Here is a 22,391-nt window from a genome sequence, read left to right as displayed (position 1 = left end):
GCTCTTGGCTGCTCTCCCACAATCTGCTTCAGCTTTCGAGTGCGGTTGGCTCTCGGGCTTTGCAGGGTTTAAAATAGCAGCTTTGCCTCACCCTGGAGCTTGTGGGGAAGGAAGCAGCCGCCTGCGTCTCTCCCTCTCAGAAAGCTGATGAGGTGAGAGCTGCCGTCCCTTCCTTGCCAGGGGCTGAGATGACCAAGCGGCAATGGAGAGGCGTGTCGGCTGGGGCATGGCACGTAGCCGGCGTGGTGGTGCAGGGCTGCCAGACTGCCTGGGCATCTGCCGCCGGCGCTCTCCTTCCCTGTCCCTCTTGAAGTGCGAAGGCCTGGTGCCCCCCCTCCCCCCTGCCCCCAGCAGTGCTGGGGAGGGGTTTGTGTAACACCTCCCCGAGGCCGAAGGGGCAGTGGAAGGGCCAAGGTGTGCCTGGTGGCCACGGCCTCGCCTCCTCTCAAAGCCACACGGTTGGTTTGGGGTGCTCGGTCTGTTGGAGTCGGTCACAAGTACCAGGGTGCTGTGAGCAAGGCCCATGAGGACCAGTGCTCTGCCTGGATCTACTGAACGCTCCACAGATCCAACCCAGCAAAATGGCTGCTAAAGCCCAAGGGAGCTAGTTCGCTTGCCTGGCCTGTATCCAGCTGGGGGATGAGTGCGGGAGGGGAATCCACCTGGGGCTGGGTCCCAAATCTGCAGTGGCTTAATTGCCCCGTGTGGTTTCAGGGAGTGGGGGTAGATTCTGAAGTCGGTGGCCTTGCTGGCCCAAGCCGCAGCACCCTCAGGGCCCCCCAGGCCGCTCCTGTGTGTGTGATCGTGGTGCAGGGTGTAGTGACAGACGCTTTCCCTGAGGCCTCTGCAAGGCTGGCCCAGAGCAGCCCCTGCCCCTGGGCAGAGTCGTCTGCCGTCACCGGTGGCTGCGGCTCAAGCCAGAGATGCAGTCAGTGGCTGCTGCCTGGGGTCTCCTTGGCCAGCGGTTGATTGGGTTAGGTCCATAGATCACCATACAAACCCCTGGGGACTTGGGTTCAAAGGTGTGTGAACGTCTCTGCTCTGCCTCCCTGTGCTGTTACCGGTGTATTGGGCACTGGAGTGAGCACTGCCGGGGTACGGGTCCGGTTCTGATGTCCAGTTTTTCAACATCCTCCTTCAGTTGTGGGGAGGGGTCAGAAGAGCCGCCAGAATGAGTCAAGGGTTAGAAAACCGGCCGTACAGTGAGACTCCAGGAGCTCGATCTGTTCAGCTGAGCAAGGCGCAGGTTAAGGGGTGACGGGATCACAGTCTGGAACCACCGCGGTGGGGAACACACTGTCGATAGTGGGCTTTTCAGTCTAGCCAAGAGGCCTGACGCAGTCCGGTGGCTGGAAGTTGAAGCCAGACAAATTAAGCCTGGTTTCCAGTCTGAGCCTTTTAACCGCGAGGGTAATTAACCATTGGCCCAGGTTCCCCAGGGTGCTGGTGGATTCTGTCACCGGCCATTGTCAGGTCCTTGCAAAGCTCGGCTCTAGGGAGATCTTAGGGCAGTTCCATGGCCTGTTGCACAGGAGGCCGGGCTGCTGATTGTGATGGTCCCTTCTGGCCCCGGAATGCGACTCAAACTGTCCTCTGAGCTCCATGTCACGGGGCGGACACCACCGCTGGCCTGTAGCTTATGAGCTGATGGGCAGAGTGGCGCTGCCTCTTGGCGCACACTCCCCGAGGTCTCCAGGGTCTCCGCTGCGGGCTGTCTAGCTGCTCCCTGGAGTGCGTTCCTCTTGTGTATGCAGCATCACTCTCAAGTTGAGGGCATGGGCCTGGAGCCCACTGGGAGAACAGCCCTGTGATCTCCTGGGACGTCCCGCGAGTGCTGACAGCTGTGTGCTGGCCAGTAAGGAGCTCAGGTCTGCTCTCAGTTCAGCTCCGCTCTCCACCCCTCTTGGTCTGTTGGCGGTGAAGAGTTGGGACAGTAGCTGCTAATACCTGCTTCCAGACAGTCATTGGCTTTAAACCAGAAGGGATCCTTGTCCTCTAGTCCGACACTCTGCGCACGCGCGCCCCTGGGCCTTTCACCCAGTATTTGCTGGCTCAAGCCCACAAGAACTTGCTGAGCTAACACCGCTTTTTAAAGACTCCCAATGGCCAAGGAGCCCCCAGATCCTTTGGTAAGTTCAGTGGCTAATTACCCTCACTTCAACTTGTCCCTTATTCCCGCTCTGAATTTGTCTCGCTTTGGTTTCCAGCCCCGGGGATGCATAAGGGAGCGAGGGGCATTTTCAGGCACCCGTGCGCAGGGTCTCCTCCCAGGACCCTTCCTGAGAATTAACCCTTCCCTCTCTAGGAAGGAGCTAGGGCTGCCCAGGGGGACGGTGGTACTCTGCCCTTCTCAGCACCTTTCGTCTAAGGAGCTCAGAGCCCTTCACTGCCCTCCTGTGGGCGGGTCCGTGTAACCTCTGCCTTCTCTCAGACAGGCTGCTTTGGGCAGAGGGGAGGGTAGAACTGAGGCTGGGTCACTGCCTGCTGTGAGTAAAGGGGTGTGATACCATGCAGCTCTGCTGGGGAACCTTTCCTGTCGCCCCTAGGCTGGCTGGCCCCAGATCCACCAGCTGGAGGCAATGCTGCTGCCCGAGGGCAGCTCCTTTCCACTGGGCTAAGGTGCTATAGCAGGGCCACTGGTCTGGGGTGCCCTCCGCCCGCCCGCCAGGGGGTGGATTAGAGCTCCTGGAGAGGAAAGCAGCTGTGCAGGGTGATATATGGCTGGGGAGCGTCTCTGGGGTTCCCGGTTACAGAGCGAGGCTCTCTGGCCGCTCCGGAGTCCGTCTTACGCTGCGTAGGGACAGGAGTGTCTAAGCAGTGGGTGCGATCTTGCCCCGACGCGGCCTGGCCGGGGAAGGTCGCTGCGGAGCCTGGCGTTGCGTCACACCAAGGCTCTCTGTCCGTTCCAGCTTCTGAACAGCAGCGTGGTGAGTGACCTGATCCTGCTGGAGTCCATGATGGATAACATGACGGGCAGGCAGAAGGACCCCTGTACGTTGGTGCGCATGCTGGCCCTCCGGGGGCTGGGTAACATCTCCTCCGGGTCGCCGGACAAGGTGAGAGCGCCCGGGGCATCCCGAGCACAGCTGGGTGCAGCCGGGAAAGGAGCCCAGGGCCTTGAGAGAACTGGCCTGCTTGGGGACTTCTGCTGCCCCGGGAGGGAGGGGCAGGAGTACGGCCAAACTGGGGAAGTCCCCTTGCTCTCCCAAGCTCCACCCATGCACGCAACTAGCACCATCCCTCGGGGATGCATTTGGGTCAGCACCGTCGGCTCTGAAGCCGGATTGCTGACACCCTAGGGAGACGAATGGGGCGGTTAAGATGACCCCCCCTCCCCCGTCTCTGGCTCTTCGCAGAGACTCAGGCAGACACTCATTGATTTGAAGGTTTCTTAACTTAAAACACGAGCCCAGATTCTGGCGCACAGGCTGCAGCCTCCTGGGAAGTCCCGAGTTCCCTGGGCTCAGACGCCAGCCGAGAGAGGCCGTGCACAGGAAAGGCCAGCACACCACACCCTCAGGCTGGGCTCTCGCTTGGTGACGGGTGGTTCCTGCGCTAACGGATACCTCCATTGCCGGGAATCCGGACAGCCCCACTTAGCACGGGCTCTGCCCCCTCCAGGCCTGCGGTTGGACTGGTCTGAGTCGGGGGAGAACAGACCCCTCCGTGCTGTTCCCAGCCACTGCAGCATGGGAGAGGGAGGAGGTCCCAGATACACCTGCAGTGGGAAAACCCCATTTCCTGTCTGAGAGGCCGCCCTAGAATTTGCATCCCAGCCCGTTGTAGGCTGAGGAGCCCAGCCCTGCTGGCTGTCCCGTGGCCACGAACTCCTGGGGTTTCTGTACCTCGGCAGCACAGAGACTTGGCAAGCGCCTGTGCCAAACCCCCGGGAGAGGTCATGGACAGGTCGCCCTTCAGACAGACAATAAGCTACTGTGACTTGACACTAGACTAGAAGTAGCTACTAAAAATACCATTCTGCTGGCGTAGCCGTAGTCAGTCCCTCCTGTAATAGCATCCAGCTCCTCCGCCTTCTCCGGCAGGGACTGAATGAACTTCCCCAGCCGAGAGACTGGCTGCAAGTGCGTCCACCTGCTCTGCGTGCCCGAGAGCAGCGCGCCCACTGGCTGTGTTGGCACCAGGCAGGAGCCGGGGGCTGCATCTAATGCCAGTAGAATGGAGCACATTGCAGCGACTGGCGTTATAAGGTTGGGTGTCCTGTGGAAGCTACAGGTCCCAGCTTAATCCAAGGCATGGCTGACCTGGCTTGCACAGAGGTGGTGAACTAGAAGTGAAAGGCCCTGGATCCGTTTGCAGCTGCAGAGGGGCAGCCAGTCCTCCAGGGTGCTCGTGGCCAGATGGCCACAGTGTTCCGAAGGCTTTGCCCCACACTTGTAATAGCACGTCAATGACGCCGCAGGCGTGTAGGTTCCAAAAGTCAAGCGCTCAGAAGGTCGGAGTGGTCAGGATGGCGTCCGCTGGTGCAAACGTAATTCCGCTTCCTTGTGCCTATGTATTATCATACAGGCTTTAGTTCTGTCATTGTTCCACAACACAGATGTCCACTTCTTGCACTGATGGAGTAACTGGTAGCAGTAGTATGCTGTTATCCTCTGTGGATCAGTAACTACAGGGGGTGATGTGCTTTGCCAGAGGCTTTCACAACTATCTGCAGACGGCAGAGAAATGGTGAGACTCCAGGTTCCTGGGTTCAGTCCCAGGCTCTGGAGTGAGCAGTGCTCACATGTACTCCTGCCCGCTGTCTGCCCCATCCCTCCCCCTCCATCCCTGTGTTCAGATCCCATTGCTGATCACCAGCAGGGGGCGCTGACAGCACAAGTCTCCCTGTTCTTGGTTCCTGTATCTGGACCCACAACAGCCCTAGTAGGTGAGAGGAGCAGTTTCAAGGGAAGCCCTACAGCTCTGGGCTGGAGCATGCTCAGTGCAAAGAGAATCTTCGGAGAATTTAGCAGCTGAACAAATCTCTACTGAGCACGTGCAAACTGATTTTTCTTATCCCTGGGCCAAGTTTGGGCCAATTTTCATGGAGATGGCAAAAGGCACATCCGTGATGCCAGGGTGACCTCTGCCAAATTTCACATCCCTGTACCAAAGCATTGGGGGGCAGGGCAGGAGAAAATGTATTCTCCCCCCAACCTCATTCAGCCCTTTTTCAGAACTATTTTAACTGAAGCTGTCGGGCTTGCAAAGGAACAAACCTCAGTTCTTAGCCTGGCAAAGTTACAAGCCCCTGTTTTTAGTTGTTTGTAATAGAAAGCGCTAGTGACGTTTGCTTAGAGATGATGCTACAGGCTCCAGCTAGGAGAAATCCTTCCGTGTGGCAGTGACGACATGACCTCCCTGAGGGTGCCGCTTAGATCCCACCCACGTATCCTGGTACGTGTCCCACAGCAGGGAGTGCTTCTAACGTGCTACTTCCTTCTGCAGGTGAGGAAACACGGGGCCCAGCTCCTGGCTTCCATGGTCAATGGCATGGACGACAAGGATGATCCCGACAACCTGGTTGCTCTGGAAGCCATGTCTAGCCTGTCCAAACTCCTGGACCACGTGGAGGAGAGGGACATCCGCTCCATGCTTCTCCATATTGCTATCCGCATCCGCCCCTTCTTTGACAACGTAAGGCAGAACCTGGGCTGTCGGGGGGGTTGGGAGGGAGCGTGAGCCAGGGTGCAAAGGGCTTGGGGGCTGTAATTGAGGAGAGGCGCCTGCCTGAAGTGGAGGGGTCAGTGTCTTCTCCAGCATGTCAGGGACCAGAGCCGCTGGCTCAAGCACGATGCCCGGAGGTTAGGGCTGAGGGGGTGTGGAGGAGCACAGAGCTCTGGACCCCAAGCCAGCGTACTCCTGGCAGGCTGTCCTACCAGGAGAGAGCTGGGCTGCTTGGCAGGGATCCTCTGAGGGAGGGGAGGCTGGCCGTGCCGGTACCAGTGCCCGGGAGTTGCTGGGTTCGGCATAGTGGGGCAGTGGCTTGCAGCAGGCCAGCAGTGGGACGGGGGTCGGTCTAGCTTGGCGTCCCCGGAGGATGTGCGTAGTGCTCCAGGATAGACAGTCTGGAGGAGCGGGTCAGTACTCCAAGGTAGCTGGAGCGAGTTAGCAAAAGGACTGAGGGCTGCCCCGGCTGCTTTCTGCATTCTCCTTTCTGCTCTGCACCCGGCCCTGGGGGACTCTGCCGCCGGCCTGTCTGACACCCCCCGGAACTGCCTGGGGCCCAAAACCAGCGCCCGCCTTCTCCCTTTGCCTGCTGCTGTCACTGACGCCACCCGCCTCCCCGGCACTCAGGCCTGCAACTCCTCCCTCGCTTCAGGCCAAGCTCGATCCCCTGCTCCTGCCACCCCGCCGAGATCCGGCCCTGGTGCTCAGACCCCCGTTCTGCCCTGCCTGGATGATCGTCTCCCTGCTCTGGCCTCCCAGCACACGCTGCTGAACTCCAGCCTGTGCCGCTGCAATCGGATCATACCCCTCCTGCTCACCCTCGTGTCCAGCTTTGCCCTGCCCTGTCTGCCAGCCCTGCTCCCGGGCTCAGCTGCCCATCCGTCAGTGCCGTGCAGTGGGCTCCTCCCGGGCTCAGCTGCCCATCCGTCAGTGCCGTGCAGTGGGCTCCTCCCGGGCTCAGCTGCCCATCCGTCAGTGCCGTGCAGTGGGCTCCTCCCGGGCTCAGCTGCCCATCCGTCAGTGCCGTGCAGTGGGCTCCTCCCGGGCTCAGCTGCCCATCCGTCAGTGCCGTGCAGTGGGCTCCTCCCGGGCTCAGCTGCCCCTCCGTCAGTGCGGCTCAGCTGCCCCTCCGTCAGTGCCGTGCAGTGGGCTCCTCCCGGGCTCAGCTGCCCCTCCGTCAGTGCCGTGCAGTGGGCTCCTCCCGGGCTCAGCTGCCCCTCCGTCAGTGCCGTGCAGTGGGCTCCTGCCTGCCTGTGTTGAAGTCCCTCTCAGACCCACTAGTGCTGGAGTCTTAGCAACCTCCCTACTGTTCCCGCCCCTGCCTGCAGGCAGGGAGTAAGGTCCTTCGTGCGTGAGAAGCCTGGTGCCTGGTGGGCGTTACTGCAAATCCCTAGTGTGCAGCACCCCTGTCTAAAGAGACACCAGGGAGCTGGGTGGGTGAGAGGTAACAGCCACTGCCAGGGACCCGGGGCTAATGGGCTGCGAGAGAGGAGCACTCTGGGCCCGTGGGCAGGAAGGAAAGAGCAGAGCTGGAGCAAGTGACGTACTGTAGGAGACGTAGCAGCTGAGAGCCTATGGCAGGGCCAGGTGACCGTGGGGACCTCCTCTGTGCTAGAGTAACCCCCATCCAGGGGACTCCCAGCACGGTCCAGACAGCCAGCTGATCTGTGCCCCAGAAAGGCTTGTTATCCCCATTGTACAGAGGAGGAAACTGAGGCAGGGGAGGTTGAAACCTCGTCCCTGCTCTTCACCACAATCCATGAGAAGCCAGTGGATAGTCTGAAAGCTCCAGCGTCTGCAGAACCTGCTGCGTCTACTTGCTCAGAACTGGTGACAGCCAGCGGGTTGGGGGCTGGGTGGGAAGGAACAATTCCTGTGCTCACCCATGCCGGGGCTTCCCCAGGAGTCAGTGGCTGGAGTGGGGCTGTACAGGTCGCTGAGATGGCACCTGCTGTGATCCATCACAGCGACACTCCTCGTGTGCCCTTTGCCTGCAGGAAAACCACCAACTGCGCACGTCCTCCATCGTTCTGTTCGGGAACCTGACCAAGTTCAGCGCTGGGAACTGTGAAGACGTCTTTTTTGAGCAGATCCTGAATGGGCTGGTGACGCTGCTGCTTCACCTCCAGGATCCAAAGCCAGAGGTCATCAAAGTAAGTGTCTTGCTGCTAGCCTGGGGCAGCAGGCGGTGTCTGACTGCACCGCTGCCATGCTGGCCTGCGGGCTCGGCTGGGACCGTGTCCCCCTAGGGCTGGCAGTCTGGAACCGGGGCTTTTGGTCCCTGGGCGTGGGACGTCCTGCCCTGCCAGGGTGGAAGGAGACTAGCGGCTGGTGCATTTCCAGTGACTGACACCGTGTTGCTCTCTCCTCCTTCTCATCCGCCCTGTCCTGCAGGCCTGCAAATTTGCTCTGCGCATGTGTGGCCCCAACATGGGCTGTGAAGGGCTCTGTGACATGTTCCTGAACCACTTGCATGAAGACCGAAGCTTGCACTACGGGGAGTTCATGAACGACGTCTGTAAGCACCTGGTGAGTGAGACTCTGGCTTCCCAGGGCTGGAGTGAGCAGCCGAGAGCCTCCTGTCACCTACTCCCTTCGCAGGCCGGGGCGGGGACGACGGTCTGTACTGCCCTCGACCTGTCCGTCTGGCCTTGGACTCTGACCCCCTGGACCTCCTGTCACCTACTCCCTTCGCAGGCTGGGGCGGGGACGACGGTCTGTGCTGCCCTCGACCTGTCCATCTGGCCGGAACGGTCTCGCGCCCCAGGGTTTCAGCCAGTCACCTGCAGGGGTCGGCAAAGAACCTTTCCCTTCCTCTGAAGCCCCAGCGGGAGGTGGGACCCTGGTGCTGAGAGCCCTCTTGCCTGGCTGGTGGGTCTTGCTGCGGGGCTGGTGGCCAGACATGGGGGCTGGGAAGGGGTTTCTCCCAGATCAGACTGGCAGGGACCGTAGGGTTTTTTGCCTTCCTCTGCAGCGTGGGGCGTGGATCCGCCTGCAGGACCATCTGGGCACGTCACCTCTTCAGTTCCCTGCCGCTGGGACATTGGGCATTTTCCCAGCCTCTTGATTTCTCCTCTCTGCCATGGCACATGCCAGTGTGGTGTCCTGAGCACTGAAGTGCTTTACTTTCACTGAGTCCTCAGGCCGCCCATGGGGTGAAACGTATGGCCAGGGATCTCCCAGAGGGCGGAGGAGATGCCTTGAGGCCAGAAGGGACTCTTACGCTCCCTGAACCTCGCTGAGCAGACCAGTCCCTCTTGTGCAGCACGGCAGGCTGCCCCTTGTCCACGTCCCACCAGGGCTCCCGGCTGTGAAGCTGCAGGAGGCACGTGCCCTGGAGCAGAGCTGCCTGGGAGGGTGCCCAGAGTAGCCGGGTAGCGCCTGGAGCGCCCCAGGCCAGTCGCTGCCATGCCCATAAGCACACTCTGCTCCCCAAGGGGAGCTCTCCTGCAGCCGACGGCTACAGGGCCAATTCTCTACTCACCCGGCCAGCCTAGATGACCTCCTGGATTCTTCCTTCCCGTTCCTGTTGTGCCTTAACGCGGTCCCTTGCCACAGGAGCCTGGGCACATTCGTACGAAACTGACAGAGCCCACTGGGGGTGGGGCTTGCCCCAGCGGAGGTGTGTGCTGGGGATGGGCTGGTGGTGGTCCTGTGGGGGCTGGAATGCCTCAGCCAGCACATCTGCCTCTTTCTGCAGGAAGCAGGGTGCCTCGGGGAGCCCAGCTCATTCTCATTACCTTGGTTTTCTCTTTAGATGCAGAACTACCCAGAGATGCTGAATCGTTTGATTTCAACCAACCTCTTCTACTTCAAGAGCAACTGGGTTGACATTCGAGCAGCAGCGCCCATGTTTATAGGTATGGTTGCCTTGGCACTGTTCCCACATCGGCCCCGGGACAAAGTGGGGCTGTTCTTAATGCTTCCTTCGAATACTGGGTGGGTGCCTCAGTTTCCCCAATGCATTTCTTAGGGCTCTAGGTGGTGGGATAAGGGGGTGAGATTGTTGCAGAGCAAAAGGCCAGTGCACATAAATGGCCGACACTCTGTCTCCTGGCAACTAACGGCCGGGGCCCCTCCCCCCTGCAAGGGGATGCTAAAGGTGGGGGAGACAGAGAGACACAGCCCAGAGAGGAGGGGCTGGAGGGGGAGTCAGTTTGGGGCTGGTTGGGGACCTGGAGTGGAGGGCAGATGTGGGTGTCTCGCTTGCTCCGCCCCCGGACGGACCCGGCTGAGTCCCCGGGCGCTGCTCTGGAACTGCTCCCCACCAAGCCAGGCAGGACTCTGGGGAGCCTCCTCTCCCTTGGAGCAGCCTGTCTGCAGGGCAAGAAGCTCCCACGGCTTCACCTCCTGGGTCTCTCCTTGGAGCATTCAGCATCCTCTGCCCCTCCGTGCGCTTCCCATAGCGAGTCCTCCCTGGGGCGGGGTCCTGGGGAAGCCAGAGGGTCCTGCCCCCTCACTGCGCAGTCAGACGTGACTCTCAGCCAGCCGGGAAAACAGAAGGTTTATTCGATGACAGGAACAGGGTCTAAAACAGAGCTTGTCGGTACAGAGAACTGGACCCCCTCAGCCAGGTCCCTCTGGGGGGCAGTGAGCCAGACCCCCACGTCTGCCCTCACTCCTCGTCCCCAGCCAGCTCCAGACTGAAACCCCCTCCAGCCCCTCCTCCTCTGGGCTGTCTCTCTTTCCTGGGCCAGGAGGTCACCTGATCTTTGTTCACCTTTAGCCATCCCCTTGCAGGGGGGAAGGGCCCCAACCATTTGTTGCCAGGATACAGAGTGTCGGCCAGTTATGCACACTGGAGACTTAAGAAGAAATGCTTAGGGGAAACTGAGGCACCCCCACAGTATTCAGAGGGAACATTAAGAACAGCCCCACTTCGTCACACTGTGGTCATGGGGTGTAAAGTTCTTGCGCTTCTGTTCGGTGTTGACTTGGTACCACACCACAGTCTGAAGAAACTAGATCAATGTAAAAGCATCATGGCACGTTACATGGATTAAAAACTGGCCGATAGGTCTGGGAATGAGGCGTATTTACCGTGGAGTCCCACAGGGGTGGGTTCTTGGCCTTAGGCTAGTGAACATGATTTTATTTTATTTTAATTTGTTTTTAATCCGTGACCTGGAAGAAAACATAAAATTGTCACTGAAGTTGCAGAGGATACAGAAAGTGGGGGAGTGGTAGATCAGGGGGAGGGGTCACTGATCCAGAGATACCCAGAGCGCTTTGGGTCAGTGTGTGGCTACGTGTAAATGGACAAAGGCTGTCGGACGTGCTTACAGGCTGGGGACTCCATCCTGGGAAGCAACGACTCTGAAGGCTGTGGGGATCCTGATGGATAATGAGCTGCACATCAGCCCCCAGCGCAGTGCGGTGGCCAAAGGGCTAATGGGACCTTTGGATACAGAAACGGGGAATCTGGAGGAGGAGCAGAGAGGTTATTTCACCTCTGTATGTGGCCCTGAGGCGAGCGCTGCTGGGATCCTGGGTCCAGTTGGGGGGTTCATGGTTCAAGGACACTGATAAATTGGGGAGGGGTCAGAGAAGTCATGAGTGATTCCAGGGCTGGAAACCTGCCTTAGAGTGAGAGACTTGAGGAGCTCAGTCTCCTTAGCTTAACAAAGAGGCGTCTATGGGGTGAGTCGGATCAGTCTATAAATACCTGCACGGGGAACAAATCTTGGATCACGGGCTCCTCAGTCTAGCAGACAAAGGTCTAGCACGATCCCGTGGCTGGAAGTTTGAAGTCAGACCAATTCAGACTGGAAAAAGGTGTCAGACAGACAGACTAGCCCTTGGGCCAGTCACCAAGGGTCGTGCTGCAGTTCCCATCACCGGCAAGTCTCAAATCAAGCCTGGGGGTTGTTTTTTTTTAAGCTCTGCTCTAGGGCTGGTCTCTGGCCCGTGCTAGGCAGGTCATACTGGATAATCACTGGGGTCTCTTCCGGCCTTGGAATCTGAAATTCCCCTGTCCCTCGCGGATCAGCACCGTGCGGACGCCAGCACCGCTCCTAGGAGAGGGGTGCTCTGGTGCCACTGCACTGATGTGCTGCTGCTCTGCAGGACGCCCCAATTCTCATGTGACCTGGCCAGGTTAAACAAGGCCTCAAAACCCTGCGCTGCAAACTCAGCCGTAACTTTCACTCTCTCCTGACTCCAGGCTTCCTCGTTCTGCACGTGGATGAAGAGCACTGTAAGCAAGTGGACCTGGACCAGCTCCTTTCCTGTGAGTAGAGCGCGTCCCTGAGGGCTGTGCTCCAGCCGGGCCGGGCGCCGTGGCCTGGGCACCGGAGCCAGGGCCGGGAGCTGCGTGTGAAGTGGGAGGGAGATGGCAGTGCGGGAAGGCAGGGCTGGGACTGAGTCATTGGTGAGGTTCTTGCGGGGGGCAGTGAAGTTACCGCACCAGGCAGCGGGGGGTTAATGGGCAAGGCCTGAGGCTGGAGCAGCTTCACCTTCCAGTTCATTGCTGGCACTTCGCGTCTCGCTGCCGCCAAGCCAGGGCCGCGCCGCACCGCACCTCCGCTCCGTCCTTTTACCCCTGTGCTGGCACGGCCTGGGCGGGGGCTTCCCCGCTAGGGCCAGGCTGGGTACTGGGCTAAGGGACACCTGGCCTTGGCTTGAGTCGAGGCCACTGGCCCCACCTGACTTCAGAGTCCAGGGTGGTTCTGAGCAATAGCCAAGCCTCCTGCCAGGGTGGGGGGGATTTCTGCCCTCCCCAGGCCTGCCTGCAATAGCAGTAAGGGTCTGTAGTGCCAGCGTGTACCCGGTGCTGGGCACGAGTCCTGGGCCGGAGCTCAGTCGAGAGGCCCCGCAGGCGTGGCGCTGCACGGGCTGGAGGGGACCCTGGAGCCTGCAGACACCTTGGTACCTCCTGCAGAACAGATCCCAGCTCCCCTCTCCCAGCTGGTCTCCCATGGGCCTTTCCCACCGCTCGGCCCGGGAACGCTGCCCTGGGGCTTCAGGGCTCTGCTCCCCGGGTTTGGGACCTGGGGGGCTCGTGTTAAACACGAGCCTGGCTGGACGAGGGCCTGTGAGGGCTGTCGCCAATGCTTCAGGCCTTGACGCACGGGGCTCCAGTCCTGGGGAGGGGGTCGGGGCCCAGCTGCTCCCTATGGGTCGTTGCCGGGCTGTGCAGCCTGGTGTGCTGGCAGCTCTTGTCCCAAGCCCGTCTCGTGCCATGGGGTGACCTCTAAATAACGGGGGCTGGGCCGACAGGCACTGATCACTGGCTTCTGGCTGGGCCTGGCTTGAAATTAGTGGGGGCTGGAGCTCGTTAGTTAATGAATCTGTTTGTATTACTGGAGTGCCTGGCAGCTCGCGGCGCCAGGTGCTGTACGTGCCCAGATGGGAATTGAAGTCCCAGACAGATTGCAGAGGCTGCAGAAGCAGGGAGCTGGGACTGGTCAGCATGGCAGGCGGCGGTCTCAGCCCCCAGGGTTTTGTCGGTGTCACCGTAACAGTGTTTGAAGGAGGTGGGGGGGGGGAGGGGGAGCTCCTCCCAAGGCTGAGGCGCCGCAGCCGAGGAAGCACGAAGGGGTTTAAGTGGCAGTGGGGGCTGGTGCCATGGGCTTGGAGGCAGCGCTTGGCCCGTGAACGAGATGAGTCGTCTGGGGGACGGGGGAACGGCTCGGGAAAGGCCTTGGGAGCGAAGATGGGTAACTGCTGTGTCTGGCGGAGCCGGGGAGGGAGCGGGATCTCGGAGTGGGCATCGGCAGAAGGCTGCGTTTGTCCAGGCCGGGGGGAGGGTTTTGCAGCAATCGAGGTGTGACCTGGTGGCAGGGCAGGGCAGGCTGCGGTGTGGATGGAAGGCCCTGCACCAGGCTGGCTGGCTGGCAGCGCTGGCCATAGGGACTGGGGCTGGCTCGCTTTTAGCCGGGTCGTGTTTGAGCTGCTGACGAGAGCTCGAGCGGCGGAGACACCCGTTGGGGCCGGCGTGGAGAGCTGGGACTGGGCGCGGTCACAGAGATGGGAGCTGAGTTCGTGTTGTGGACGAGATTAGAGAGGGGACCAAGGATGGAGTCTGGGGAACCCTCACAAACAGCGGGGGCTGGTCTACACTAGACATTAGCTCAACCCGGCTACGTGTGAAAAATCCCCCCAGCGATTTCAGCCAAGCCAGCCCAAGGGCCTGTGTAAACAGCACTAGTTCCGTCCGCCTGGCCGCTGCCTCGGGCCGGATTCCCGGGGAGAGGCCGCCCCGGCCGCGTCCCAGCATAGACGAGCCCTAATGTCGGTGCAGCATGTCACGGCCAGGCTGGCTAGACGGTGCTGTTGGGAGGATGCTGCGGGACGATGCGAATGACACAAGTCACTTGCCTAGGACATCCGAGCAGGGACAGGGAGTATCGTATTGAGTGGCTGCTACGGGCAGAGCGCTGCGGATCCCGGATCGGATCTGGCTGGAACTCTGTCCGTAGCTTGCACGCCCCCAGAGGAGTGTCGTGTGGTGGGGCAGACGGCAGAAAAGGTGCGAAGGAAAATCCTCCCTCTCCTGGACTGTCTCCATGGTCCTGGGTAAAGACCCGGGCGGGAGTAACTGAGGTGGATTCCAAAGAGCCTTAGACAAAGTCCCTCGAGGCTCCTGGGCCGGCCCTGTGGCCTCCTCTTGCATGAAACCGACAGAGGTGGCTACAGTGCGGAAGGCTCCACCTTTGGCTTGGAAATTTGTAGTCAGTCTCACGGCAGGGGGGCTGGGGTGTCTTCGGGGGCTTGGGGGACGGGTCACTGAGTCCCTGCCGGTAGCATGTGCTGCATCCTGCAGCAGCGACTCCTGGCTCACACGGTCACAGCCCCACTCTGGATTGGCCCGGCCTCCCCTCTGGAGATGGAAACGGGGGTGGATGGGCCAATCCAGAGTGGGGCTGTGTGCCCTGCTGCAAGGCCACTCGTCTTCCCGGACTTGATTCCCAGGCCTGGTTTCCTTGAGCTCTGCCGAGCGTAGCCCAGGGTGCGTGCCAGGGTCCTGGCGAGCTGTCTGCAGGGCTTGCTGGCCGCTCCCTCGAGCGAGAGTGTGGCCGGGCACATGGTGCTAGTCGCTTAGCAGTGGGGCTGTGACCTTCAGTCCCCCAGCGGCTCCGTTCCTCTTCGCTTAGCTGGGGCAGGGGCTTAGATCAGCAAGTGGGGGGGTTGCTTCGCCAGGGGGACCCAGCCCGATGGGCACGGCAGAGTGCGTTGTGAATAACCCCCGATGCTGGGCTCCGGAGGAGCCTCTGCCATGGGAGCTGCCCCAGGCACAGAGCCGAGCGTGGCACCAGCGCTGGCGAAGCGGCCGGGGGCTGAAACGCCAGCTCCCGGCTGCGGCATCGTGGCTGCAGCACAGGCGTCGGCTCAGAGCGCGTGTGGCGTTTGCAGCGGTGGCGCGTAAGGAGATGCTGGGATTGCTTGTGAGGGGTTCACTGTTAGAAGGCCCAGCTCCAGCTCCAGCTCCAGCTCGTTATAAAGGACTAATCAAAAGTCCAATTGAAGCTGGTGGCATTTTGGAGCAGAGTTAAGTAATTTTCCTGGATTTCAGGGATTTTTTCCCTGTCACTAGTGACCTCATAGTGTATCGTAATGCATGGAAACTCTCGGATTGTTCCAAGAGAGCTTAAAAAACACTAAAAAAGGAAAAACTCTCTTTCCGTTGGCTCCCGGAGCCCGTCCAGCCGAGAGGGGCCTGTCTGTTTGAAAGCAGTGAAAGAGAAGACGTGTGTCGGTGAGTAATAGCTGGAGGGAGCAGCCTTGGATCGGGTTGCTCCAGCTTCCCGTATTGAGTGGATTAGCTGACTGGGGTCCAGGGAGAGCTCTGGGCTCTGATGTACTCACTGAGTCCCTGCCGGTAGCATGTGCTGCATCCTGCAGCAGCGACTCCTGGCTCACACAGTCACAGCCCCACTCTGGATTGGCCCGGCCTCCCCTCTGGAGATGGAAACCGGGGTGGATGGGCCAATCCAGAGTGGGGCTGTGTGCCCTGCTGCAAGGCCACTCGTCTTCCCGGACTTGATTCCCAGGCCTGGTTTCCTTGAGCTCTGCCGAGCTAGCCCAGGGTGCGTGCCAGGGTCCTGGCGAGCTGTCTGCAGGGCTTGCTGGCCGCTCCCTCCCATGGCCGGGCACATGGTGCTAGTCGCTTAGCAGTGGGGCTGTGTCCTTCAGCCCCCCAGCGGCTCCGTTCCTCTTCGCTTAGCTGGGGCAGGGGCTTAGATCAGCAAGTGGGGGGTTGCTTCGCCAGGGGGACCCAGCCCGATGGGCACGGCAGAGTGCGTTGTGAATAACCCCCGATGCTGGGCTCCGGAGGAGCCTCTGCCATGGGAGCTGCCCCAGGCACAGAGCCGAGCGTGGCACCAGCGCTGGCGAAGTGGCCGGGGGCTGAAACGCCAGCTCCCGGCTGCGGCATCGCGGCTGCGGCATTGCGGCTGCAGCCCAGGCGTCGGCTCAGAGCGCGTGTGGCGTTTGCAGCGGTGGCGCGTAAGGAGATGCTGGGATTGCTTGTGAGGGGTTCACTGTTAGAAGCTCCAGCTCCAGCTCCAGCTCGTTATAAAGGACTAATCAAAAGTCCAATTGAAGCTGGTGGCATTTTGGAGCGGAGTTAAGTAATTTTCCTGGATTTCAGGGATTTTTTCCCTGTCACTAGTGACCTCATAGTGTATCGTAATGCATGGAAACTCTCGGATTGTTCCAAGAGAGCTTAAAAAACACTAAAAAAGGAAAAACTCTCTTTCCGTTGGCTCCCGGAGCCCGTCCAGCCGAGAGGGGCCTGTCTGTTTGAAAGCAGTGAAAGAGAAGACGTGTGTCGGTGAGTAATAGCTGGAGGGAGCAGCCTTGGATCGGGTTGCTCCAGCTTCCCGTATTGAGTGGATTAGCTGACTGGGGTCCAGGGAGAGCTCTGGGCTCTGATGTACAGCTCAGCCCCCGGGGCATCCCTGCGCTGGCCCAGGCTAAGCACCAGCACGGCTGGAACAGGAAGCGAGTCGGCACATAAATCAGGGACCTTCATCCGTGCTAATGGCAGAGGGGATCTGCAGGGACGGGGGCGCCCGGCTTTGTAAACAAGCTACTGGAAAAACGTTGTTCTAGCTTCACTGTGAGGAAAAAGTCCCTGGCTGGGCCTGGGCGAGGTGCTGCGGACACCGGCGGGGTCACGTCGCCCCCTGCCCTGTCCGTGGCACCCGGTAGTTCTTCCCGCCCCGGCTCTGGCAGGCTGCGGGGCCCGTCGGCGAGGGGACGCCTCGGCGTCACTAGGCCGAAGACCCGCTCACGGCTTCAGGCAAGCGCTGCAGCCCAAGGCTTCCTGCTGCTCACTGGGGAAATCAGTAACCCGGAGCAGGACAGGGCCTAGTCTGCCCGCTCCCCTGCGGGAGCGTGTGGACCCGACAGTCTGCTCAGCACTCGCACCAGCGGCCGGGAGCCTGCTCGGGCCGCCTGCTGTGTCTGGAATGGCTAGTGCCCAGAAGCCCGACCCGTCGCCATGCGCTGGAGTCTGCAGTGAGACGGCGTCGCTGCCTCGCTTCCTTCTCGGGATTCTCCTCGAGGGGCCAACCACCCCCCTGAGTGCTGGGCTGGGGCATGAAGTGAGCAGTGCCCCCTGCTGGCTGCTTGGGGGTGTCCCTTCGCACAGCTCGGGCACTGCTGTGGTCTGGTGCTGTGCCCCCAGAGCCCCCCCAGCCCCGCTGAGCTCAGGGTGGGTCCTGGGAAATGGGCAGAGCGCGGGGGGTGGGGCTCATGCTTCTCCCTGGCGAGTCCTGCTTTGCCACAGCTGCCCTGTGTGACCCTGGGCCAGTCACACCGCCTCTGTAAGGGGGGAGCCCTGCCCTACCTCCTGGGGCTGAGGGTAAACCCGGGGGTCGCCGGGGGCTCAGACTGCCATGACGGGGCCAGCAGATCAGTGCATGGGGCAGGGGTGTCTGGCTCCCCGTCAGGCAGTGGGGTGGCCTGTGTGGACGCTCTAGGAGGAGCTGGGGCCAAGGCTGGTCCCACTGCTCGTTTTGGGTAACGGATGTTACGCTCCAGAGGAGGCTTCGCCAGGGGCTGTGGTGGCTCCTCTCCATGCAGGGCTGAGGGGCTGAGGCAGCTCCTGCTGGGGAGGAGCACGGCCCCGTGGGGTGGAAGCCAAAGGGTCGGTTGTGCCCGGGGCTCTGGGGGAGGGGGCATGGCCCTGCTTTGGGGAGCAGAGGTGGAGGTTGGGAGGTGCTGCCCCTGCCTGGTCAGGCTCGATGCCTGGCTGTGCGGCCCAGGCCTGTCCGAGGGAAGGGGGGAGCTGGTCCTGCAGCGGTGTGTGGGGCATGGCTGGGGTGGGAGTGTGCCGGCTACGTGCTCCATCAGGGCTGCCCTAATCACGCACTCTCGTTCCAGCTCTCAACGTGCTGCTGAAGGACCCGGCTCCCGCCGTCCGCATGAAGGTGGCGGAGACTCTGGGCCGCCTGGTCCGGGTTGTGTAAGCGGCAGATGGGACCTGCGGGCGCCCGGGCTCCGTGACAGCGATCAGGTCGATGGATGTTCCTCCCCCCGGAGATGCCACGTCTTCCAATGCCCGGAACCGGTGCCTTGTGCAGCGCCAGGCCTGCTGCTTGGAGCAGGGGCCTCGTGCGGCTTCTCTCCTGTGCAATCTGGGGCACCCGCCCCACAGGCCGAGGACTTTGCCCGGTGGCCACGGGAGGCTCCGCTGTGGCTGCTGGCTCAACCGTCACTGTCCCCAGCTCTTCAACAGCCTTTCCCGCGAAGTGCACTCACCACAGGCACTCTCCAAGCTAATGAACTGGGCAATAGGACATGGAACTGTTCTGGGGTGGGCCCAACACAGGATCCACCCCTGATGAGTGCAGCCCCTCTGGCTTTCCTGGGTCACTGCCCTGGCATCCGGTGTCATTGCATGTTCTAGGGCTGGTCGTCTCTCACCAATCGCTCCCATCCAGTCACTGGGACATGTGCCTGTTACAGTCTGACTCTGGCTAGCACCAGCCTGGGCCAGTGCCCTGTGTGGGGTCTGGGGTTAGATGGGGCACTCTGCCCTGGTGGGGGTCCCTGCAGGGCCCTGGACGGCCTCTGAGGGCCTCCTCTCCCCCGGATGTCCTAGGAGGGTGAGGAACCTTGGCCATCACTGCACATGCACCTTCCTTCCACTGTTATTCCACGAGTGAGCCAGCGAGCTGCCCCCAGAGTCCTTGGCACTGCCCGGTGCTTCCCCCTGGCACAGCCTGCAGCTGTGTCCGAGGGCAGCGGTGCTCTGGGCTCTCTGCTGGCTGAGTGGAGCTGTCCCCTCCCCACGGAATGTGTGTAGGAACCAGACTGGGTGTAGTTTTTAATAAAGTTGTTTGTTTGCTTCTGGTAGAGGGGCTGGCGCTGGAGTCTCATTGCCAGGTGCTGCTAAGGGCATGTTGGGGGGACTTGGAGCCTAGCCTCTGTGTGGGGTGCTGGCGTTGAGATCTGGGGGGGGGGGAGCCTCATGGCTGCAATTTGCTCCCACATCAAATTACTCCCTTGGTGGAAAAAGAGGCTGCCGGCTGCTGTGTGAAAGGGAGGTGCCCCAGGCCCTTGGCTGCACAAACAGCTTCAGCACCATGGGCCAGGGCCGAGCTGGTCTGTGGGGGTGAGAACGCTGCTGTCCCAGCGCGGATCCTTCCTTGCCCCACGGCACGGGGCTCCGGCCTGGCCTGACACATGCCAACCACCAGCTCAAGTGCAGTTCAATGGCGACTAACACCAGGTGGTGCCCGTTGGAGGGGAACATGGAAACTGCTCCGTACGTTCCAGGGGCTAAATGATCAGCCAGTCTTGTGGCTTGCGGTAGCTGTGGTGTATCTTGACTTCAGTGAGGCTTTGGTTACTGTCTCTCACGAGCGTCTCATAGACAAACCAGGGAAATGCAACCTCGATGGAGCTGCTGTGAGGTGGGTGCAAAACTGGTTGGAAAACCGTTCCCAGAGAGTAGTTCTCAGTGGTTGAGTCATGGTGGAAGGGCCTAACGAGTGGGGTTCTGCAGGGATCGGTTCTGGGTCGGGTTCTGTTCAATGTCTTCATCAGTGATTTAGCTAATGGCACAGATTGTCTACAAACTTTCTAAGTGTATTAATACCAAGCTGGGAGGGGTTGCGAGTGCTTTGGAGGATAGGCTCAACATTCGAAATGATCTGGAGAAATGGTCTGAAGTCAATAGTATGAAATTCAATCAGGACAAATGCAGACTGCTCCACTGAGGAAGGAACAATGACTGCCTAGGCAGGAGTGCCGCGAAAAGGGAGCTGGGGGGCTTAGTGGATCACAAGTTAAAATAGAGCTAACAGTGTGACGCTGATGCAAAAAACTTGATCATCATCTGGGCTGTATTGTAAACAAGACAGAAGAAGTGATTCTTCTGCTCTGCGCTGATCAGGGCTCAACTGCAGTATTGTGTCCAGTTCTGGGTGCCACATTTCAGGAAAGATGGGGACAAATTGGAGAGAGTCCAGAGAAGAGCAACAAAAATGATAAAAGGGCTAGAACCACGAGCTCTGAGAGAAGATTGAAACAATTGGGTTTGTTTAGGCTGGAGAAGAGAAGACTGAGGGGAGACGTAAGAGTTTTCAAATACATAAAAGGTTGTTACAAAGAGGAGGTAGGAAAAATTGCTCTTTAACCCCTGAGGACAGGACAAGAAGCAAGGGCCTTAAATTGCAGCAAGGGTGGTTTGGGTTGGACATTAGGGAAAAACTTTGTCAGGGTGGTTAAGCACTAGAATAAATTATCCAGGGAGGTTGTGGAATCTGTCAGTGGAGATGTTTAAGAGCATAGAATCATAGAACCTCAGGGTTGGAAGGGACCTCAGGAGGTTCTAGTCCAACCCCCTGCTCAAAGCAGGACCAAACCCAACTAAATCATCCCAGCCAGGGCTTTGTCAAGCCTGACCTTAAACACCTCTAAGGAAGGAGATTCCACCACCTCCCTAGGGAACCCATTCCAGTGCTTCACCACTCTCCTAGGGAAAAAGTTTTTCCTAATATCCAACTTGAGACCATTGCTCCTTGTCCTGTCATCTGGTACCACTGAGAACAGTCTAGATCCATCCTCTTTGGAACCCCCTTTCAGGTAGTTGAAAGCAGCTATCAAATCCCCCCTCACTCTTCTCTTCTGCAGACTAAACAATCCCAGTTCCCTCAGCCTCTCCTCATAAGTCATGTGCTCCAGCCCCCTAATCATTTTTGTTGCCCTTCGCTGGATTCTTTCCAATTTGTCCACATCCTTCTTGTAGTGTGGGGCCCAACCCTGGACAGTCTCCAGCTGAGGCCTCACCAATGCTGAATAGAGGGGAATGATCACATCCCTCGATCTGCTGGAAATGCCCCTACTTATACAGCCCAAAATGCCATTAGCCTTCTTGGCAACAAGGACACACTGTCAACTCATATCCAGCTTCTCGTCCACCGTAACCCCTAGGTCCTTTTCTGCAGAACTGCTGCCCAGCCATTGGGTCCCTAGTCTGTAACAGCTGTGACAGACCCAGACCAGTGGGGTACAGGAGTCTAGTAGAGGGCAAATATACTGGTCACTGGGTGAGTAGTTTTCTGTTCCCTGAGTGACCAGAGCAGGGGCTGCACTAGAGTAATCAGGAACCTGCTAGAACCAATTAAGGCAAACAGGCTGATTAGATCCCCTGCAGCCAATCAAGGCAGGCTGATCAGGGCACCTGGGTTTAAAAAGGGAGCTCACTCCAGTCAGGCGAGGGGGAGCCAGAGGAGAGGAAGTGCGTGTGAGGAGCTGGGAGTAAGAGGCGCAAGGAGCTGAGAGGGAGAGGGGGTGCTGCTGGAGGACTGAGGAGTACAAGCGTTATCAGACACGAGGAGGAAGGTCCTGTGATGAGGATAAAGCAGGTGTTTGGAGCAGGCCATGGGGAAGTAGCCCAGGGAGTTGTAGCTGTCATGCAGCTGTTACAGGAGTACTATAGACAGCTGCAATCCACAGGGCCCTGGGCTGGAACCCGGAGTAGAGGGCGGGCCCGGGTTCTCCCCAAACCTCCAACTCCTGATCAGACACAGGAGAAGTTGACCCAGACTGTGGGGAAGATCACTGAGGTGAGCAAATCCGCCAATAAGCGCAGGACCCACCAAGCTAGAGGAGGAACTTTGTCACACAGTGAATGGGCTTCTTCCATCCCAAGTGCAGGACTCTGCACTTGTCCTTGTTGAACCTCATCAGATTTCTTTTGGCCCAGTCTTCTAATTTGTCTAGGTCCCTCTGTATCCTGTCCCTACCCTCCAGTGTATCTATCACTCCTGCCAGTTTAGTGTCCGCTGCAGACTTGCTGAGGGTGCAATCCACGCCATGGATGAACAAACACCTGTCAGGGATGGCCTAGATAATAGTCCTGCTGTGAGTGCAGGGGACGGGGTGAGATGACCTCCTGAGGTCTGTTGCAGCCCAATGACAACTCAGGACAGTGGGTGTTGAGGTGACAGCCCAGGGAGCCCTCTGCAGTCAGTAACACAAGACTCAGATGCCTGAGGGGTGGGGTGGGCACATCTGGGCCCCCTGGGCAGTGCTGGTCACCCTGTCACACAGGAGGCAGCTGAGCGCGGCTTCAGAGATGGGTGATGAGACAGACCAAAGGCCTGGAGAAACTCGTGGAAGGCTGGGCTGGCTTAGAGTAGAAAAAAGTTACTTAATACAGACTGGGTGGCAGAGGGCTGCTGTCACGGAGACCCCGGGCGCTGCTCTGGAGCTGCTCCCCACAAAGCCAGGCAGGAGTCTGGGGAGCCTCCTCTCCCTTGGAG

General features: G+C 59.7%; 1 protein-coding gene across 4 annotated transcripts in view; it reads left to right on the top strand.

The window, feature by feature from the left end:
* The window catches only part of MROH1 (maestro heat like repeat family member 1), a 104,493-nt gene extending 85,518 nt beyond the window's left edge, over nucleotides 1–18,975 (top strand). For 2 of the 4 annotated variants that reach the window (XM_039525441.1, XM_039525440.1), the window contains 7 exons: nucleotides 2,910–3,056; nucleotides 5,449–5,637; nucleotides 7,668–7,823; nucleotides 8,065–8,199; nucleotides 9,428–9,530; nucleotides 11,834–11,899; nucleotides 18,001–18,975. In XM_039525441.1, the coding sequence (XP_039381375.1) occupies nucleotides 2,910–3,056; nucleotides 5,449–5,637; nucleotides 7,668–7,823; nucleotides 8,065–8,199; nucleotides 9,428–9,530; nucleotides 11,834–11,899; nucleotides 18,001–18,086 (882 nt within the window). In that variant the 3' untranslated portion in view covers nucleotides 18,087–18,975. The remainder of the gene's footprint in view (nucleotides 1–2,909; nucleotides 3,057–5,448; nucleotides 5,638–7,667; nucleotides 7,824–8,064; nucleotides 8,200–9,427; nucleotides 9,531–11,833; nucleotides 11,900–18,000) is intronic. The other 2 variants (XM_039525439.1, XM_039525438.1) reach the window with 1 other exon arrangement.
* The last annotated feature ends 3,416 nt before the right edge of the window (nucleotides 18,976–22,391 follow it).

This window comes from Mauremys reevesii, linkage group 2 (assembly GCF_016161935.1).
Source record: "Mauremys reevesii isolate NIE-2019 linkage group 2, ASM1616193v1, whole genome shotgun sequence".
NCBI lineage: Eukaryota > Metazoa > Chordata > Testudines > Geoemydidae > Mauremys > Mauremys reevesii.
The sequence above is the reverse complement of the archived record's forward strand: the minus strand, read 5'-3'. Positions and strand labels throughout refer to the sequence as shown.